Raw genomic sequence first — 22,679 nt, forward strand, 5'->3', positions numbered from 1 at the left:
CACACACGCTAAACCACACACGCTAAACCACACCAAGCATTGGCTAGCCAATAGGTCTCGCCTTTGGGACCTTATAAGTGTTCAGCCAAGCAACAGTTGATGTGGTTGCACCAAGGATATTGTGCTGCATAACTAAATACTTAGAAGGCCCCAAAAGCGAGACCTATTGGCTATGCCAATGCTTGTTTATTGTTGTTGTGCACACCATTCACAGCCTTGAAGAAGTTACTTTTGGTAACGAAACACGTGTCAGCTGCATTCCACCAAAGACAATGTAGAGATTACAAGAACAGAATCTCCGTGAAATTGTGACTGACACTTTTATTGTCTCACACTGTATATTTATGTTATTGTAAAATATAAAGTCACCACAATAAGACAATGAAACAATATTAATATATTAAAATAAAAGTTTTTTTTTTTTAGAGGCCATACTGACTAAATTGGGTTACTTGCCTGTGAACTGCTAAATAGAAAGTCAAGCAGGCCAGCTGTATTATTGAATGCAAATGCTATATATTTTTAGAGTGCCGAGGTATGGGCCTTGACGTAGCGGGGTTTCAGGCCACAGGCAGCCCCCCAAAACTTTGGCAGCAGTGGGATGATTATAGGTGTATATTCCTAGCTCCGGTGTGCTCTCTTGATTCCCAGCTGGATGCTGAAATACAGAACTATGGAGCCACGGCGAAAGAGACTGGGATGTGCGTCTAATGTTTAATCAGATTGTGGGGCCTTCGTGGGATATGTGGTTTGCGAGTGGGATGTATGAGACGGACTGTGCAAGTTGCTGAGTTACATTTGTTTACGGGTTTTTATTACAATCGCCTATGTATGCATGTATACAATTATTCGTTCCCCCTGAGCCAGTGCTCTCTCTCACTACAGCAGTCTGTACTGTTGTCAGATTTTTTTCTGTGGAAGCAAAATGCATTTTCGCGTTTGTGTACAAGTGTGATTTATATGATATAGGTACTGTTTCGTGTTCATTGAAGGTTAGGTAAGTATACCCGGAATGACCCGCTATAACATTGATCACCAAATTTGTGGTGTTTACATGTGTATATAGGTGTTTTGAAGCTATCATGTCAGCTTGTAAGGAACAAGGGTTATCTGTGTATTCCTGTGTCCAATGTCTAACTGAAAAACCAGGTCTTATTAGGTCGTAGAAAGGATTCACTTTTTCTGCGTAATCTAAAACGTCTCCACCATGATATGTTCATTCAACTCCGCTGTCACCAGAAATTTCATCAGGTTCTGTCGAGCTATTGTTACTTCTGCTGCGCTGTCTAGCATCGTCAGAGCCCATTCCCAGTCAGAAGTTGAGTTCTCAGAATTCTGGACATGTCTACTTTCTTCTTTTTAAATTGAGGTTTTGATTTCTCTTCTTTTTTGGAAGAATGGTCTGAAGCGCGTTGCATGTCTCTGGACTTTGTACGCTCTTCTTGTCTGTGTTCTGACCGTCCTTCTCTTAGTTTTTTGATGAACCTTGAAAGGAACGAGAGGAACATGTATCAGTATCCTGATACCTGTCAGGTTTTTTAATGTTATCTCTATTCCTAAGGATGTACTTCCTTTAGGGGGGCTCCTGTCTAGGAGAACCACACCTGGATTGTGCCCTATTTTCTCTATTCTTTTGTTTTTTTATTATTATTATCCCATTTCTTCTTGGAAGATTCAGGTGCTTGCTTGGTATTATCTTCATCAGGACTACCCATGAGTTGAGGTTTTGTTGCTCTTGCTCCCAAACTATCGCTACCTAATTAGGCATAGGTATCTTCGATAATTTTAGGTAATTCAAGTTCCTGTTGTAAAGGAGTGACATCCCCAGGCGTTGGCGTATTCCCACTGCTGCTGCCTCCCCTTTTATGTTTGCTAATATAATAGTTGATACCTGGGCAAGATCATCGCTAAGTTCAGAGCAGGTTCTGCTCCATACTCATTCTGTATATGTCTTAATACATCCGGTATTACTGCTTTTGAAGGGATGCCATGAGGTCTGGTGTATATGGCAGCGAAAACTGCCCCCCCAAGAGGTACAATCCTCTACCTGGGGAGCTATCCCCATTGGCAAGCAGATTGTTAACATTCTGTGTTTTTCTTGTGAGTTTGTGTGTGGAAACACTGCCTCTGTTATTTTCTGAGCTATTCAGAATGGCATTCACTTACGTCTAGTGGCCATTTTACCCATAACTGTGTGTAGCGTTTGTGGAGTTATTTTAGTTGTAGATCCCTGAATTTGTCCAGTAGGTGTAGCCCTTGTTGGCTAACGTGTGAGTATTCTTATCACAAACTATGTCAGGTTTCTGTAAAGTTTTATTATTTATTTATGACGTGGACGTAAGTCTGCTACTGGCATTGTGTCAATGTCTGGATGTGGTGTGTAAGCCGCTAAGCCTGGCTAAGTTGCTCCATCGCTTCCGAGCAGACCAAATGTCATTCTTTCTTTTGTATGTGGGAGGGCGCCTTTAAACCAGTTTATGTGCTCCTGGTAGGTGGGCAGAATTTCAATGTCCTCATACAGACAGTATTTATCTGGGGTTTCATCTTCAGTGTAAGAATGAAATGTATTTGTGCGTGCATCTGCTTGTGGGAATTTAACCCATGAATAGAATACCTCTGTTCTAAATGGCTCATGTGAGTCAATCACGAATGTTACTGTCCCACCCATAGCTGTGACTCCATAGTCTGCTAGTTTTAAAGTAATGGCAGTTCTGTCATTTTTTGAAATGTTTATTTCACCTTCCTGTTCTTCCTCCCTTGCTGCATTTGCACGTAATGCTGGTGCAACGTCTTTTTAAGTCATTGTTGAAAATGTTCAAGGAAACATTTCCGGAAAACTGAGATACGGTTTAATGCACAATAGGAAACTGTTTGTCCTTCAAGCTTGATAAACCTACAGCCAATACATAGGAAATTTTGCCTACTCAGCTGTGGCGGATTGTTCCCTTTATGAATTGTGGTGCGCGCACTACTTTCAGTGTGCATGGATTTTCAGAAGGTGTGTCGTGCTCCAATGTATCACTCTCTGAACATGAGCGTGTATTAATTAACCTGGCTGCATCACCCTACGTTGGGGTATGTCCTCGGGCACAGACATATGAGTTCCCTGCTGGGTTTCAGTCATTTTAGTTTTCTCATAAATATCAAAAACGAGATGTTTCTTCAAACGTTCTTTGTATTGTTTATTTCACAACAATAATTCTTCTTTGTCCAACGTTTGGACTGCATTACCCAGAATGCGTTATCTCACGTTACATTATTTCACAAAAAAATCTTCGTAAGATTCATTGATGACATTTTCATACTATGGAATGGTACCAAATAGAGTCTTAACGACCAAATATCCAAACTCAGTGAGATTGATGACAGAATACAGTTCACACATGACATACAGGATCAGACTATCACGTTTTTTGACGTCAAAATCACCAAAACCACAACAGGCCTAGAAACTGACCTGTATAGAAAAGCAACAGACAGGAATAACACCCTAGCGTAAGAAAGTTTCCATCAACAATCATTTAAACATCACTTGCCCTACTCCCAACTATCGAGAATAAAAAGAATAGTATCCAACGCAAACAAATGCAAAGACCAAAGACCGCATAGACATGTTAAACAGGTTCAGAGAACGAGGATATCCTGAAGAAGTATTAACCCTTTCCGTTTTCATGACTGAACCACTCCGTCATGAGCCACGGGTGCCGTGTGCTCATGACGGAGTGGTTCCGTCATGCTGCGGCCGTTGGCGGCCGCTCCGCCCACGCGGCGCTAATTCCCCGCCTGTGCGGGCGATTAGCGCAGTGGGCGGAGACGTGACGGAACCACTCCGTCATGAGCACAGCTCACCCGTGACTCGTGACGGAGTGGTTCCGTCACGAGCACAGCGCCACCGCAACTGCCCCCAAACCCCCCCAGCGCCGCGGTGGAATTCCTGCCGCGGCGAAGGGTTTAACAAAAGCCAAAAAACGTTGTCAATTGAAATCAAGAGAGGAACTACTAAGTATCAAAGATAAACCGACACAACATCGCATGACAGTCATATCCAAACATTCCACTATGAAAACACATATAAAAGGATCATCAAAAAACACTGGTTAATACTCAAACTAGAACCTGACTTCAATCAATTTTCCCACTACAACCCATATTTGCGTATACTAGAGGAAGAAACTTGGGTGAGATCATCAAAAGTCCCATAAATCCACCATCAAAAATAACACACAAGGGAACCAATCCATGCTGGAACTTAACAACTGCCACAACGTCATAACAGGTTCTCATATCAACCACCATATGAAGGGACACAAAATAAAACTAAGAGTGAATGCCCCCTGTGACACATCCAACGTGGTTTATATGCTTAAATGCCCCTGTGGAAAAATCTACATGGGACAAACAGAAATAAAAATAAAAACACGTATAAATGAACATAAAAGCAACATAAGAACGAAGCAGAGTAAATCTACAGTGGCAAGTCATTTTTTAGAAATGGGACAAAATATCTGCCAACTAAAATTTAGCATTTTGGAAACCTTAGAAAGATGCGAAGGAAGAGACAATCATATCCAGTTGCTACAACGTGAGAACTATTGGATCCGGAGTTTAAATTCATTGAAACCCCACGGGATGAACGAACGCACGGAGTTTCTATGATATCTTTAACTAACATGTAAAGTTCCACATCACCCTAACTTACATACTTGCAGTAACCTTAGCAGCATCTTTAATCCTTGTTGAAACCTCAATTATGTCAGCAGCAATCTGCTAAGTTTCATACCATCTCAACCTGTATGCTAACTATCTATGAGATTAACGTATGTTTGTAGCAACCATAGTTGCATCTTTATTGATATATTTATTTATAAAGTTTTATATAGCGCGTACAAGATCCCGAAGGATATCAGAGCGCTTTACAAAAAAGTGGAAGGATACATGTCAACACAGTTTATTTCTTGTTTGTTTTCAATGTCACAGAGTTTTAAGGTATGCTTTAATACACTTTCATTCACGTATTAACCGCTACACAGCCAGTTAAAAATTGCCGCCACGTTTAAGAACCACGAGCGTGTTCTTCCTCTAGTTCTAGCCATTTTCGTATATAAAAAAAACATCACTAACACACAGAATTAGCAACCACGCTAACCCAGGAAATCACCGCCGTGCCTTCACGAGTAAGCACACTGAATTTTTGAACAGATAGACCGTTCACGTGTAATTTCTACATGTTTACTCGCTCACCTTGTCACTAACCCTTAGTAGAGTTTAAACATCACTATATGCACAACTCTTGAACACCACACGAATGGACTATACGACTCTCCAAACACGTAGCACAGACAAAAACACGGTCTTTTAGAACCGCAATGCACACCAAACACCCGAGATTCAAACCACAGCACGCATCACGTACTTTTTAAACAAAGCACAGATAATAATATTATCGGATTGGATATGGAGCCAACAATCCGACGTAGACCTTTTTCTTTAATCACGGGTAACTTGCACCTTAAGAGAATGCCACACCGCAAAGAGCACATTGGTTATCTTGGTTATCTTTCTTAAATACCCTGCACTATTTGATATGTCAACGTTGTGATTATCATTCTTGGATTAGCAAGCCAGATGTGGTCCTTCCTGAATAGTGAAATACATTTTATTTAATTCATAGATCTTCCCCAGATGAAGACCGTCACGGCCGAAATGCATTGGGATGAATAAATGCAACATGAAATAACGCATTCTGGGTAATGCAGTCCAAACGTTGGACAAAGAAAAATTGTTGTTGTGAAATAAACAATACAGAGAACTTTTGAAGAAACATCTTGTTTTTGATATTTATGAGAAAACTAAAATAACTGTTGAAACCTAGCAGGGAACTCATACGTCTGTGCCCGAGGGACATAATCCAACGTAGGGGGATGCAGCCAAGGTTTGTTCCCTTTCCCACTCCAGACGTCTCTGGGAAAATGTGAGTAGGGGTCTCTGAGAAGCGCCAAGAATACCCCAAGGATAAAGCCAACCCCATTACCTGAAGTGAGAGACTGTGGAACCCTGTCTTGGTCTCGAGATGGACACCCTGAGAGGGATGTCAGACCACTGTGAGCTCAAGTGTCTGCATGCAGGAACCTCAGTGTTTTGTGTCAGTGTGTCAGCATGGAAGTCCTTCTTCTCCTCTCTTGCTTCAGCAAAGATATGGAGTGGTACCCTCAGGGGATCTAGCTTGCTGTCATGTCGGACTAGGATGACAGAAGGAATGACCCTTATACATAGTTATTATGCAGGAGATGGTAGTCCTGCTGAGATTCCAAGAATTGTCATGTAAAATAAAGGAGGCTAGTTTTCGGAGAAAACCCCACGTCATTTAAGCAGTACAGTAACTAGGTAAAAGGTCAGTACCAAGAACTGTTATGTAGTGTAATGGAAGGGGAAATATAGGTGAAAGGTTTGGTTACTACCTGAGCCTATTTCGGGGTACCTGTATGGAACATAACACTAAAACTTACATTTGTCATAAAAAATGTTTTTTAAAAAGAATCAGGCGACCAATAAACCAAGAAAACTGACCAGTTTGCAGTGTGTAAAAGAAGCAAGGCACACTGTGACTAAGTTGAACACAGCATTATCTTTAGTTGTCTCCAAACCGATATACTCACATTTTGTGTGCATACATCAAACACTAATTCCCATTTTATGGCATCCAGTTTGACCCTATAAAAAGCCCATTTCAAACGCTTTTCATTATTTTTATTTTCCATATGAATTTTGTTTTACATTGATCGGTGCATTTCAAGAGTTAGAGTCCATCCTACAGTAACATATATTTACATATATTACATGACATATCACATTTTATTAAGTTATACATACTTAATTATGTGTTTCATTTAATTAAACGTATTCTGCACACCTGAATGGTTTCATAAGTTACCCCTTGCTCTCTTGTAATTACGAGAATGCCAATATCACCATGAGGCGGTTCCTTCTTCCTCACAGTATACTTCCAATTATGTGACAGCAGTTTCACTATAAATTATAGTGGTTTTTATTAGCTATGACAAAATCATCTACACATTCTTATCAATTTTTACAAAAACATATTATAATTTCATTGAGTTCTTTAGTATTACTGTTCTCCGTTTTTCCATCAACCATGTCTCTCGTTATAATGAAAATGCCTCTTTGTTTAAACTTTGCCTAGTACCACTTCCAAGACTGGATATTTAAATTTGGCTCACGTTAGGTTTCTGTTAAAAAACATATCCTAATACCAGTGAATTCGCTCTATGTGAATATATCACATGATCTGATGCTACTGTTAAACTGGCTGTACTGTAAATAGACATGCTCCTTTCTTTTGTGTTTCTGAATAGATCTGTGTTTTGTTATTTATCTTTTTACTAGTTTCTGGCTTCTTCCTCATTACCTTTAAGAAAGGAATGAGAACAGATTTAAATGATTATATTATAAATGTTTACTTTGTAAAAATCAAATAAAACGCTTATGTTGGTTTTATTTTTCTTAATATGGAGACACATTTGCAATATATTTAAACAATACCTATTGAAAATTGCTCCCCATCTTGGAGCAATATTTTTTCTAACTTGTGAATACCAAGGTTCCCTCATGGATTTCAGGGTAACCCTATTTTCGGAAAAAGTATATAGGTTGTGGCAAAGTCTAAAAGCAGACTAGCTTTGTCCACATCATTAGATAAGGGACCATCATCCGGTGCTAGCATATTCTTGCTACAGCATCTATTCAGCCTACCTTTCAACTTCAGGGTTAAGAGACCATGGACTCAATTACATTTCTCATAAAACTTCCGTTGGCGATACCATAGAGCTCTCTTGAAACATGTTCACAAGTAAAAGGGTCAGTTGACCCCTGAGCCTTGTTGGAATGGAAATGTCTACTAAATGGTAAAAAGTAGTGTACCCCTGCCCGGAGTGACTCAACTGCACGTGAAAAAGGTATCATGTCTTATCTTTGACCTAGCTAATATGAGATCCTACTTAATGTACTGAGGCGTAAGCCTGTGCATGGCGATGTTGAGGTCCAGCACCCATCTGCTGACCTGATTGGGCACACCAAGGGTATCCTTTATCTTGACATGGGCTACTGACCATGGCCTGGATTGGTCATATAAAGTGGTGTTGGCAGCGCACCTTTTTGTAGATTATAGTATATTTGTAGATTATAGTACTGAACAGACCTTTCCCCTTGTTCAGGCAGAGTGTGATACGCACAGGTACCTCTTAGGGGACAACTATACCACTGTACAGACATCCCATGTGCATGCAGACAGCCTGTTTGCATGTAAGGTATGGATAATGGCTGTGGTGAGAGTGTGCTTGCTAAAACTAGCAGGACCTGTTTTAGATTACCCATGTTTTCCATCGCACAAGATGGAGGATGGAGTACAACTTCCCCAGACAGTAGAAGTGTACTGCCTGCATTCCTGTAGCTGGAGGAAGGAGTCCAAGACACAAAAATAGGGAAGGATTTTAACAGGGGCTTTTAGCAGGAGAGAGGGGATTAGTCCTTCTTGAGCATCTCCATTTGGTTTATAGTAGGAGGAAGGTGGAGAGTCAGCAGATTCCGTTATGGGTGAATTCGTTTTTAGGCTGCAGTTTTGTCTTCCCCGAACACACCAGAGAGCTATTCCAGAAAGTTTACTGACAGCTAGGTGCAGAGCACACACTTCATTATGGTCATCGTTTGGATAATCCTGCTTGGACCCAGTATAATCACTACTTCCACGAGAGCCAAAACTTCGCACAGACTGTCTGTACTGCAGCCAAAAAATTACATTTGTAAAAAGAGTCACCACAAACTGGTTCCTGGACTTGACAGTAGATACGCATGCCATCTGGGTAATCAGTATAAAGATGGGACCCTCACCATCCCACTTTGCCCGGTGTGCTTGAAGGACTACTGCAATCCAGGGATGGTGTCGGGCAGCCAGTCTACCATAGGAGATAGAAGGGGACATCACCTGAAATCTACGCAACTTACTAGCGAGTGGTGAATCTCCTTAGCACCTAGAAGCCGATCTGCATGCTCGGAGGGTATGAGAATGCCTAGCCCTGCAGGAGGAGAAATGTACTAGGAGAAACCCAGGCATGTACCAGGGGAGTGGAGCACCCAATAGGGTAGACTTGCTACTGCCAGTGTAATCAACACCAATGCTATCAATGAGACACTCATCAGGCTTCCCTGTGTGGTTCATGCAGCGAACTGCTGGAAGAATGATCAACTCCACCCCCCATCCTCCCCCAAGTGACAGTGTGCTGTCTGCAATCTCTGCAGCATGATTGAAAGGAAATGTTCTGTCACTGCCTTCACTGGGCTTTGAGTCCTGCAGGGTTAACAACAACTTATGTAGTAGAAGTCCCCTTTCCACATGCCTAGAGCTGGCAACTGCCAAATACAAATGACCACTGTTAAGGTCTGCCATACTTTTCATCCCCAGTTGAGAGACCCTAGAGGAGGCATTACTGCCTCTGATCCCACGCCTACTGACAACACAGATTGTGATGCTGCAAAGGGCAAACCACCAACATCTGCACCGAGCCACGTCTCAGCGAATAGATAACATGCAGTATGGAATGAAAGACTGAGAAACTATGCTTTGAACTTGATAAAGATAAAACGGCATGTAAGGGAGAGTTTTGCCAGCAGAAATTATTTTATTCAAGAGAGTCAGTGAATTGGCCTATGGGTTACTGAAGCAGTAGTTGCTCACACAGCCTAAACATGAACTTGCGCCTTTTCCTAATTCTTGCCTACGATTTCTTTTTATTGACACTAAAACTCCATAGCTGAGGAGGGCAAAGTAGAAACTGTAATAGAACGCTGTAGTTAATGTAGGAGCTGTAGAGTTTCCTAGAGTCTGTAGGTGTGCTGTAGACACAATAGCTGAACACACCCCACCCCCCACTACTGTATGTAGTACTTCACTTTCTTGTGAAACTAAAGTACCTTTACTAAGACATGCACTAGGCTAAAGTGAGTTATTGTATCTGTTTGACTGTTGTGTTCTGAGTCACTAATCCCAACACTACATCCCTGAGAAGTATGACTGTTTGCTCTTGCTACCACGAGAGTCAAGTGGGGTGGGAATGTTCTTGGCCCAATTTTAAGAACTTAACTCTGCCACCACAGATAAGGTCCAGTAGTCCATGGTCGATAAAACGGGGTCTGACTAGCCTCCTCCTAGTCCTACTGGCACCCGCAGTGGTGTCAGTAAACATGCACGAAAAACAATCATGTTTAACTCTAAGAGATCACTTAAATACGCCCACAAGGTCAAAATCAGTTAGCCCTCCCTTGAAATCCATATAAACCACTTTTCAAGGTAGGTCCCAAGTCCCAAGATATATCGTATCCCAATAGGATCTGGTGGCTTATTAATGCACCCATTGTAGGGGCCTGTGTTCTGCCTCATGGCTACAGGTTCAAATCCCGGTGGGTCTACTCAGGCTTTCATCCTTCCAAGGTCGATAAAAGGAGTACCATTGAGTTAGGGAACAAACATTTGTTATTCACCAAGATACCGTCGTGGTGAACGTGCGCTTTACAAATACAGGTTAGGTTATGTCTTTGTGTAATATCACAGTTCACACCTATATGAAAGTTTTGGTAAACCACTTAGGGCTTCTTCTGTCAAGTCTTCTACATTTAGACCAACTGGGGTCTGTGGCAGGTAGACAGACATTTGACAATGTTCACAGTTTGGCCCACCTAGTTGACAAAGCAGAATATAAAAGACTAAAATCAGCCTATTACTCCCATTGGATGCCAAAATGTGGACTGTTCCATTATGGTGGTGGTGATGGACATAATTGGGCTAGATAGATACTTTATGACAAGGTCCTGATGAGTTATAAGTTGCCAAGAACAACAATAATGGTTTTGAGCAGGTGGGGGGTCCAAGAGAAGGCTTTAACCTTTACAGAGGCACCAGACATGGTTGCCTCCTGTCCCCACAGCTTTAGGTCATGGTCCTAGAGCCCCAGCCCTGAAAATCTGAGCAGATGACACAATTAAAGGGAATTGGTTTCAGGCAGTGGAGCATAAATTATCCTTATATGAAGGTGATGTTACGTCGATGTCTGACTCAGGAACAACATAGCAATCGCTAATTAAGATGCTGGGAATTTGATTATGGGAGAAATACTCGTATAAGGTAAATTAACTAGGTTGAAGCTTCTCACCATGGGTGTTTCAGAAGGATTGGCTCTAGAATTAGAAAGTGGAGTGGCTAGCCTGGTTGATTAGGGCTGTTAGCCTGAAACCGGTCCCAGGATGCTTTTTTCCAGTCCAGGGAAGACATGGCTTGGCAGTTCGGGCTGGACTGTTCCCATGAGGCACAGGGTCAAGACTGATTTGCATATAGCTATGTCAGAACGGGGGTGGCAAAGTGAGCTAAAGAACGATGATGGATTCAACCCAGATCTGTGAGTGATGAAAAGTTTCAGCACTCCGTCCATCATCTCCTTGTGTTTGCTATGTAAAGCGCTCCGATACCCGATTCGGGTCAAGTTTGCGCTATATAAAACTCTGTAAAATAAAAAATACAAATAAAGGTATTAAAAAAACTTCCCCTGGCCCGGATTTGCTATGTCTGGCAGGGAAAGGCTCCAATGGTCTCAGGGAAAATTTTAAGGGATTCAAGAAAAAGAAATGTGGGAGGGATCTTGGGATACCCAAATATATTTAACTACTATAGAGTAGCTCAGCTCCACATGATGGGAGAGTGGTCAAGGAGAGAATCTGATAAACACTGGGTCCACATGGACAAGGCATTTGTCTAGAGATCTCTATAGCCTTAATATGGCTACTAAGCCAGCACAGACCCCAAAATATTTATTGCAGTCAAATCACTCGCACACTGCTGAGGGTGTAAATCGGTAAAAAGTAATAGACAGCGGACATCTTTTTCATCCATGACATCAACACACAAAGCGGTATTTATGCCCGATTTGGGGTCACGTTTCAGAATTAAAAAGTGGGAGACTGTCGGATGATAAATTAGGTGTTTATTAATGGGTATATTAGATCATTTAAATATTGCAAACCCACATATGGGATACCAAAGTCTGAGTGATCCCTTACCAACAAATCCATCACAGGGTGTTGCAAACAGGAGTAAAATGCAACTACACATCCCTTGACCCACGGCTAAAAACTTCTCCCCACTTGTCAGCAGTTACACGACTGGGTTTTGAGCCAATACAAAAAAATAAACACCCCAGAAGGCAACAAAACATGAAAGTATATAGATATGTGGGAAAGAATCCTGGAGGGTTGGGCAACTATGCCAGACAGATAGAAGGTACTACAGAGGGACATTTATAAACAGAGCATCATAGGGAAGCTGCCCTGAAGATAATAACCAGGTAGTACTTAACCCCGAAGATCCACCAGATGTTCCCCGGGGTATTAGACAGGTGTTGGGAGAGCATCTGAAGAGCTGGGTATGCCACTCAATATCTGGTGTCTGTGCCCAGTCATCTCTGCTTATTGGAAAGAGGTATTACTTGCTAGCAAACAAATAGTGGGATTTTCCTCAGCCGCATACCCTCACAGCAGCTTGCACCCAAAGATAAGGAAACGATGACCCCACCAGGTCTTTTTACCAGCAATTACTTGCTACAGTGACTATGGCTAGACAGTGGAAACAATGCACCAACCTGACCTGGTATATCTTATCACTAAACTAAGGATTCAACCTCTTTTCTGTCCACATGGTTTATGGGCTTGCTGTATATGGAGGTCGACCATAGGAACTTTACAAGTTCCCCCTAGATTGAGAGCCCAGAGACTGTCTGACTGAAGGTCATGTGTTATAGCTTATCTAGGACATTGATTTAAGACATTATTTGATTGAAAAACAATGCATTTATTTTCATAAAACGCCATTCACTGTTCAAAGTTGGGGGAGTGATTGGCCGGGCCAGGGTGGGTGTGAGCTTACTGGTGTTCCATTTTTTTCATGTACCTTTCATGATGTGCATGGCAATACATACCCCGAGACTACTGTATTCCTGTACAGGGAAATGTGGTCAAACAGACTACTTTCATCTGAGGACTCTGCCTCCTACGTAGTGGTTAAACTGGAGTATATGATATGATACACAAGGACAGGGATCAACTACTTGAATCAAAGATTGGCAAAGAAGCTGTGCAGCAGCAGTTAATTTTGTGTTTACCGAATTTCTGCTTTATAGAGCAAGTGCTCTATGTAGCTTTTTTTTTTTTTTTAAACTAACCCTGTCACCTCCAAATACATTCTATTTACAGGGGGCAACTTTAAAACGGCATAGTCCTAAGGATTAAGGAACATAAAACTACTGATAAACATATGTCAGGAGGTTAAAGGAAATGTAAACATTAATGGGGAGAGGAGTTGGCCCAACGGCTAGGGCGCTCGATCTCGGACCTGGGGAACTGGGTTCGAGTCTCGGTGATGACGCTAAACTTCCTGTGATTCTGGGCAAATCACTTAATCTCCCCGTGCCTAACAAAAAATGAATGCGTGTCCTCATGTAACTTAACTGGTGCTATGTAAAGCGCTCTGATACCTGATTGGATTCGGGTCAAGGTCGCGCTATTTAAAACTCTGCAAAAAAAAAAAAGAAAAAAAATGGATTTTGCTAAGCATAATCTCGTATTTTGTTGCATCGTTCACTGATGCTGGTCTCTATAAAAAGAAAACAGAAGGAAATAAAAACCTGTGTGATAGGTACCATTATAAGCTGTGCAAAACCACGCGTCATGCCAAGCAGAGAGAAGGTATTGATGTACAGAAAAAGAAGAAGGGGGGACCTAGGAACTAATAAAGTTCCAGTGTCCATGCTCCTAATGCCTACATTTAAACAACAAGAGGACACTGTTCCTATAGCAGGGTGCAAAAAGTCACCAATGCATGAGGGTGCAAAAGTCACCCCTGTAATCAAAGAAAAAAGAAAAAAAGAAAAATAATCCTAGGTATAGAGGACCCATAGGTAAGGGGGAAAAAGACCCTTCTTTGTCCTTTAATGCCCTCACACACCCCAAGGGATGTCATGCTTCATCATCGGGCAGTTGCTCCTCGTAGGGCCGGCGCTGCAATTCCCTACGGGTCCACCGAAGAGTCACTTTCTCAGGGATTTTTTCAGGACTGCCGGATGGTACACGAGGGTGTGTAAAGGGAGGGTCTACTGAGGGTAAGGAAAGTGCGTGCAAAGTGATACAAAATTAAAAAATAAATGAAGGGTAAACCTGCAGCGTAGTTATAAGCAATTTACCCTTTGCAGTGAAAAAACTGCTAAATAAAACATCGCCCCAAAGGCACACTATGCCCGGGTGTCAGCAGTCATAGGTCAGCATGTTTTGCGCCTGCGTCGCCATAAAGGTCGTTGGCGCTTCTTCCGGACCAAAATCATCAAAAAAGTGAAGTGCACGTGAGCCAATATACGTTACATTAAAATACTCTCTCTTTTTCAGTCAGGGCAGAGCAGGAACCTGTATACCCTCACTGTGGCTACAGCTGCATGGTGGAAACTGCTCCTGACCAGTGCCTAGGAAAGAAAAGACTAAATAAACCACAAATATGGGCATCAGTACAACTTGATGCTTCATAGTGTGCCACCACTGTGTGCACATCGATTACATAAAAAAGTCAAGAAACAGAACAAACACACTAAACAAATTAATTGTTGGTACTCCATTAAGCCCCAGTCGTATACGGTGTCATAGGCAATATAACGAGACCTTACTCCGTGCATAAGCTATATTAGCTAGTAGATACCATGCTCGGGTAGCGGTCCCGCCGAAGTAATGTAGCTAGGCTGCTAACACACAAAGATATCTATTATAAAGGGAGTGCTTACCTAGCACTGAAAAACATTTCTCCGCTTGGCAAGAGCAATGGACGTCCGCATATAACCGGGCTGTAAAGACAGACAGAGATACGTCGCCATCAAACCAAAGTACTGAATGTACTGAGCAAATTGCTCACAATCTTATGCACGGAGTAAGGTCTTGTTACATTGCCTATGACACCGCATAGGACTGGGGCTTAATGGAGTACCAACAATTAATTTGTTTTGTGTGTTTTTTCTGTTTCTTGACTTTTTTATGTAATCGATGTGCACACAGTGGTGGCACACTGTGAAGCATCAAGTTGTACTGATGCCCATATTTGTGGTTTATTTCGTCTTTTCTTTCCTAGGCACTGGTCAGGAGCAGTTTCCACCATGCAGCTGTAGCCACAGTGAGGGTATACAGGTTCCTGCTCTGCCCTGACTGAAAAAGAGAGGGTATTTTAATGTAACGTATATTGGCTCACGTGCACTTCACTTTTTTGTTGATTTTGGACCGGAAGAAGCGCCAACGACCTTTATGGCGACGCAGGCGCGAAACATGCTGACCTATGACTGCTGACACCCGGGCATAGTGTGCCTTTGGGCGATGTTTTATTTAGCAGTTTTTTCACTGCAAAGGGTAAATTGCTTATAACTACGCTGCAGGTTTACCCTTTATTGTTTAAAATTTTGTATCACTTTGCACACACTTTCCTTACCCTCAGTAGACCCTCCCTTTACACACCCTCATGCACCATCCGGCAGTCCTGAAAAGATCCCTGAGAAAGTGACCCTTTGGGGGACCCATAGGGAATGCAGCGCCGACCCTACGAGGAGCAACTGCCCTTGGGGTGTGTGAGAGCATTAAAAGGACAAAGAATGGTCTTTTTCCCCCCTTACCTATGGGTGCTCTATACCTAGGATTCTTTTTCTCTTTTTGTTTTTTCTTTGATTATATGGGTGACTTTTGCACCCTCATGCATGGGTGGCGTGGCTTTTTGCACCCTGCTATAGGAACAGTGTCCTCTTGTTGTTTAAATTGATGTACAGAAGCCAACAGATGTGTTGGGTTGGAGCCTGGAAGCATGACGGTGTGCATGCAAGGTTGGGCATCTGCAATTATTTGTATTGATAATAAAGATCAAAACGTTAAACATGCTGTCCAACTTTAGGGGATTGCATATATTAATTTTTTTTTTAAATAAAAAAAGGACGACCATGCGGCCCATGATGTGGTGGGGATCGGGGAACCAATGATGTGCATATGCATGATCTACTAAGGCAGAAAAAGGACTAATCAAAATTATGCTATGAAAGCGGCAAGAAGCCTTCCCCTAAAAGAACAATATCTAGCTACCCTGGGCCATTTTTTAGTAATCAGCCCACACAAACCAAATAAATCTAAATAGATGTGAATTTCTTTGCATTTCCGTCTATACGTTAGTTGACCTTGAATTTAAAGGAATCGTCGCAGCATCAATGTCAGTGAGAAAGGGAACTGACATGGCATGGGGTGAGAGCAAGATGTTTAATCCAATCCAGCCCTGAATGAACACCAGACCCTTTCTTCTTTTCAGCCTCAATGTGAGGAAGATACAACGCAGCAGCCAAATAGCACTGTAAAGACTTTTCAGCTTGTACCTGCTGAGCCCGCGGTTATTAAATGAGACCCAAAAGATCTTAATGGAAAAGTATTAAAAACATATAGCTGCTCACCTGCTTTAAAGTTGCTATGAAGCGTGTTATGTACTCCACTGTGACCGGATCCTCAACAGTAAGCTTATGACTTTGACACTCCACACGGGCTCTGTTAATAACTATTCTAGCATCAGCAGTCAGTCCTGTAAAATCATTAAACACAGCACAGGGCGACAATATCCCTTTTCATCAAATTCGTATAAAATGAAAAATCTGTCAATTGAGGAGAAATATTTTTTAATCTAACTTTGATAACATCTTTAGCATTAAATGCAATGAACCAGAGTTTACTTTACAAGGAAAGCTCGAGAACCATCAGTAAACACAAAACAACAAGTCGTGCTTTATTTTACATCAGTTTACAAGCAGTTAGCCTTTAGGCTAGACATTGTCAGCCATTGCGATTATCCTTAGCACTGAAATTATTATGGATTGAGCAAAGTATTACAACTTTAAACAGTATAGGCACGTTTCTTACAAACTCCGATATCAACCGCGCCCACACTACTCATGATGGAACACAAACAGGGCGTAAATGTACAAAGCGCATATACCAGTGATGCACTACACAATTTTCAGTTACATTTAAAAAAAAAATCACATGGTACATCGCGCTTAAAAAAATATTGCATCGTGAGGCGGAGAATCATAATTTTACCGTTTTATAAATGTAAATTCTAGGAAAAGCTATTTTTGATTCGTTATAACTACGATCTTAATTAATGAATCCGCAGAAACTTTAACCTAATAGCAAGCATCCAGTTTATAGTGAGTTTGTAACGGTTTGGGCAGATTGGCTAAGGAGGTCGATGGAAAAGGACTGCAGTTATGTAAAGTCCCAAACTGTGTTTCCATCATTCACATTCACATATAATTGCCTCTGAAGAACACGACAAAATCTATTGGACACAAACTAAACTTGACAAAAATGAAGGCCTTGGTCAAACATGAAATCCTTTTGTGGTCTGGTGTTAATTTGGGTACTAGTTTAACATAGTCACAAGTCACAACAGAACAAGTGGAAACTTGAAAAAGCGGTATAAAAACCTGCAACTGATTTATTACACTAGATGTGATCCCACTGCTAACCTGTGATTAAAACAAGTACGGAAAATACGATAAGTTACGCCAACAGGAGGTATTGGATTTATCCATGTTTTTAAGCCAAGTTTAACAGCAACACGGCTGCTGTGCAACAAGGCTTAAAGGCCACCACTGTCTATGCATGGCTTCTTTTTTTTTTTATAAATGAAAAAAAATGTATTGGTAGGTGGGAGATAGGGCGGGGTTAGAGGCAACACGGAGGAAGTATATGTGCGGAACAAAAACACTGACGTCGGAGGATGTGGGGGTGGTGGGGAGGAAGAGCTGTGATGTAGCCAGAGGTATCCAAGTAGCCCTTTATTATTATGGCCGGGGGAGGACAACCCAGACAATGGAGGGTGGTTGGGATTGGTTGGAGGCAAGCAACCAAACAACAGAGAGTAGGAGTGAGGTGTTGGGGGAAGCAGATAGCGGAGGGTCGGTGGGCGGGAGGAACATGAAAGTGGGAGAAGTAGATGAGGGCCACAGCTGAAAAACACACTCTAGTGGTGTGCTTAAACGAAGACAACTGTAGGGCCTAATTAAACGAATAGTGGTAGGACACAAGTAATGCGTCCATGCTCCAGAGGTGGAACAAATACATGAAGAGGAAGAAAGCCTTTGGAAGCTGACCAATAATAAACAAACAAATGAGTGAGTGACAATGAAGCTAACCAATGGTAAGTCATAAGCCAAGAGCAATGGTAAGCCCATTGTTAAAAAACAAAATGTCTTGCAAAAGACAGTGCATGCTCTGTTTTCGGCGAGACCTATAAATGTCATCATTACTCTTTTGTAATAATGATGTCCTCGTTTGTCTCCAATTCTCAAAGTTTGGGAATGCCTGTCAACTAGTGGTGGGACCAGGAAGTGCATCTATGACTGGTACACGGGGACATTCTTGATGGTAATACACGTCTGTCACACACAGCATGCAGTTTATGCCATCAATCGGCAATTTCCTTATTTTATGGAATACACTGTGGATCGGACTCTACTCTCACACTTAGTGAATTTCTTACATGGGGCCTAGTGCATACTTCAGGGGGGTACATACACACAAGAGGAAGGAAGCCTACAGCTGCAGGCCATTAAGAAGCAAGCAAATGTGAGTGACAATGAAGCTAACCAGTGTTAAGCAATAAACAGTCTCCAAGCTCACTGTTAGAAAACAAAAAGGTCTTGCAAGAGACAGTGTGCTGTCTTAGACACATAAAAAATGTTGTCCTTACACTACTGTAATAATTATGTCCTCGTAATGAAGAATTAGTAGGCACCAAGAGGTACCAGCCCCACTGTACTAACCCATTCTGGACATACAACCACTCTATTCTGGTGTGCCTATTGCTCCAACACTGCAGGTGCCAAGGATGTAGGCCAGCCACCACCTCTTCCAGTCCATTTCCTAGAGTAACACAAGTGGACACAATACCCTTATAAAGTTGTAGGGCTCTAACAAGTTCACACCTGTACCAACGGTCAATCTTCTAGGGGTTCGGTCCCTCTTGGACTTGCCTATGATAGCTAATCCCTGTGAGGATTTATAATACATGGTGGGCAGATTGAATATATCTGGGACTTGGAACAAGAACCACATGGATGAGGAGTTCCAGGTCAGATCTGGCTGCAGGTGTTGCCTCCATGCTGTTCCTTGATCATGAGCTCAGATTCTTTCCTAGATGTTCTGAACACAAAGTCGAAGGCTATGGAGATCCCTTACCCCCCCAGATTCAACTAAGGTAACAGCTCCCAATGGCCAGAGGACCAAGGTAACAGTGCCCCTGTTTTATCAGGTACTGTCGGACCCAATCCTGCTACGATTCCAGACGTCAGTCTCAACTGGCCTAGCTGATCCAACAAGGATAGACACTTGCCCCTTGATCTATCATGCTACACCCACCTAGCAAGAAGGCCCATTTTCAGAGCCATGCTTGGACTTGGATCAGACTCAGAGACTGGTACCAGTGTTCGCAATGGCCTGCCCAGACTCCTTTCTCCTTACCTATACTCTCAAAGTCACATGGCAGCAAGTACTGGGACTTGAAGAGGCAAGTCACTCCAGCTCAGTTTATCATGAAACTTGAAGAATGAAGTAATATCCTGTGAAATGGACAAGGAGGCCAAAGGTCTGGTGACAAATGGGAAGAAGTGTCCCAGAATGGTGTCTTTCCCTGAGCAATTAAACCCCACCATCGCGGACAAATTCAGGCTACATCTCTGATATTACTTGGATCTGTACATCTCCTTGCTTTTGGACTGTGCCCAAGAACAGTTTAAGTTGATGATCAACCTGGAAAAATAAGCTGTAAAACACAAGGCTCTTCTGTACAGAGACTCCTTTGTTACATCCATCAGGACCATAAACTCTGGATTGGCCATGAGCAAGCGGTCATGATTCAGTTCCTGGTAGCTTAAGCCAGTAGTCAAGGTAAAAAACAAAAAGTCAATGCCTTCCCCTTAGTAGCAAAGAACATGTTTAATCTGAAAACACACAATGTCCTCTAGAGGTACAAGACAGTCACAGCCAAATTGCTAAGTGTCATCCAAGTACTGCCAAGACTGCACTTTGGGTTAAGATGGCAAAGCCTTCTATTTGGTCAAGGCTTGGGAGTCTCTTCACGTCAAAAAAACAGCAAGAACCTCATTCTTCAGTGAGCAGACAATCTAACAAGAAGCGTTTCAGGCAGAAGCATATGTCCACTCCCACCTCGAAAGGGGTCTGAACGAAGTCCAGTAGCATTTTGGAAAAACGTATTTCTATCTCAAGACAGGAAGGATCCAGCCACCTTCGGTCAGCATCTCAAATGCAAAAGACACACAATTGATGGATGGAATGCAGTATAATTCAAAACATTCACCCCTAGTTTAAAGATCTGGGTTAAATCCATCATTCCTTTGCTCACCATGCCACCCCAGTTTAGACCTGGCCATATGCAAATCAGCCTTGACCCTGTGCCTCATGGCAACAGTCTAGCCCGAACTGTCAGGCCAGGTTCTCCCTGGACCAGAAACAAGCATCCTAGGACCGATTTCGGGGTTTCACCCCTCATCAGCCAGGACTGCTTGAATTCAGTGGCATAGTGAGCCCGGGACCCACGTTTGGGCATACCCAGCGCACTTAGGACAAGAAAACAAAAGACACACTATTGTAGGAAGGAATGCAGAACTAATCAAAACATTCACTCCCCCAGTCAAGAGATCTGGGTTAAATCTATAATTCTTTTGCTCACCATGCCACCCCAGTTTAGACCTGGCCATACGCAAATCATCCTTGACCCCGTGCTCTCCATGCCACTGGAGTCAAGCTATCCTAGCTGATATGGGGTGCAACCCCGAAACCAGTCCTAGGATGCTTGTTTCTAGTCCAGGGAGGACCTGGCCTGGCAGTTCGGGCTGGACTGTTTACATTGCGTGCAAGGTCAAGACTCATTTGCATATGGCTGAGTTCAAACTGCAATGGCATGAGGAGCAAAACAAAAACGATGGATTTAGGCCCAGATCTCTGTACTGAGGTGAATGTATGACATTGTTCTGCATTCTGTCCATCAACTGTTCTTTTTGCATTTGTCACCATCTCAAATGGCCCACTTTTCTACAGGGGGTGGGTGTCTTTCGCTTTATTACCACAAGTTAAACCCCAAGACAAGATGAGATAACTAGGTCCTCAGTGGTGAAGAATAGCTATTCTGTACAATGTCCAGGGATGTGCCTTCCAATGTGTCTCTGCTCCAACTGGCATTCCAAGTACCTCTGCAGCAATTAAAGAGAGTCCTCTTTCTAGCTTTAATATAGCTGGTCCATACTGCAAGAAAAGAAGGCAGAGATATTAGTGCCCTATTTCATTCCAGCAGAAAAGGGAGCAGTTCTGACTAACAATACATCTCCAACACGCCAAATTTGGCTCAGGTTCTACCAGCAGTGCAAAATGTTGGTTGTTCTGAATAGACCTTCAGGACACCTTTCATAGGTTCATCACTGGAACTACCTTCATTTTACAGTGGGAAACCAGAAAAACAATACAGGACACTGGCCTTCAGTCTCCGCTAAGCCTTTCGGTTGCCACTAATAATTTGGTCCAAGTGGAGGCCTTTCAGCTGCAGCTAAATGATCATTGCTATCTCAGCAACACCTAATAGCAGCATTACAGGATAATGGATAGTGAGGTTTGCCATTACCCCAAATCCTTCTAGCTCTATACAAAAGAGCGGTTTTATACCCGAAATTGAGAATTCCAACCTGAAAAACACCTGGTGGTTCCTGAGGCTTCAAGGAGTGTAGGGGCCTTATATAGAAGATGTACTCCATGCACACCTTTACGTGCACTCCCATTATTGGTTTCGACCATGAAAGGGTGAGCACATGCCCTCAACTTCTTCTGTTTAAATCTATTTTTATTGATTTCGTAAACATAGTTGCAAACTTACAGCTCACTGGCATATGCATTCCGATGCCTTCACATATATGTATTGGATCTGCAGGCAATCTAATCATTTAAAGACTTTCTTTCAGAGGAGAGATCCAGATTGGTGACTGTCCCGATTAACAATATCACAGCCTTCCTCTACATTAGGAAACAGAGGAGCATTCTCTACCCTCAGCTTTGCGGGCTAGCATTGGCTCTATGGGAGCTAGTCACTGTCCTTCTGATCTCCTATAATAGGTTAGGGAGGTGGGGGTAATGTGAGGGGGGAAATCCACAATAACAACTCAGACAGACTAAGCAGGCATCTCAACTCATGCTAAAGCGGGAGATTCTGCAGGACATCCTTGAGCACATTTACAAAATCAGGAGACAAGGGGCCATCCATTCAGACACACCTTAGTAACTTATCTGAACAGTAAGTGCAGCCACTTTGCTTCCTGGATGGGCAGTCCAGCATCCCTATGGGATGACACACTGTAGCACTACACATTGATGTTTCTGGATGCTGCTGCTTGCCCCTCAAGTCTTCGGATATTGAGGATCACCCAGAAGATTAAGAAAAGCTCTAAGTGCTAGATCATCTGGGTGACATTGGCTTGGTCTTGCAGGCCTGGAACTCCAAC

General features: G+C 42.5%; 1 protein-coding gene across 1 annotated transcript in view; it reads right to left on the reverse strand.

Moving 5' to 3' along the window:
- The window catches only part of PSMA8 (proteasome 20S subunit alpha 8), a 491,044-nt gene that overhangs the window by 247,659 nt on the left and 220,706 nt on the right, over positions 1-22,679 (reverse strand). Inside the window, exon 3 of the mRNA XM_085605732.1 lies at positions 16,569-16,693. Within this exon, the coding sequence (XP_085461858.1) occupies positions 16,569-16,693 (125 nt within the window). The remainder of the gene's footprint in view (positions 1-16,568; positions 16,694-22,679) is intronic.

The sequence above is a fragment of the Triturus cristatus genome, chromosome 5_1 (assembly GCF_964204655.1).
Source record: "Triturus cristatus chromosome 5_1, aTriCri1.1, whole genome shotgun sequence".
Taxonomy (NCBI): Eukaryota; Metazoa; Chordata; class Amphibia; order Caudata; family Salamandridae; genus Triturus; species Triturus cristatus.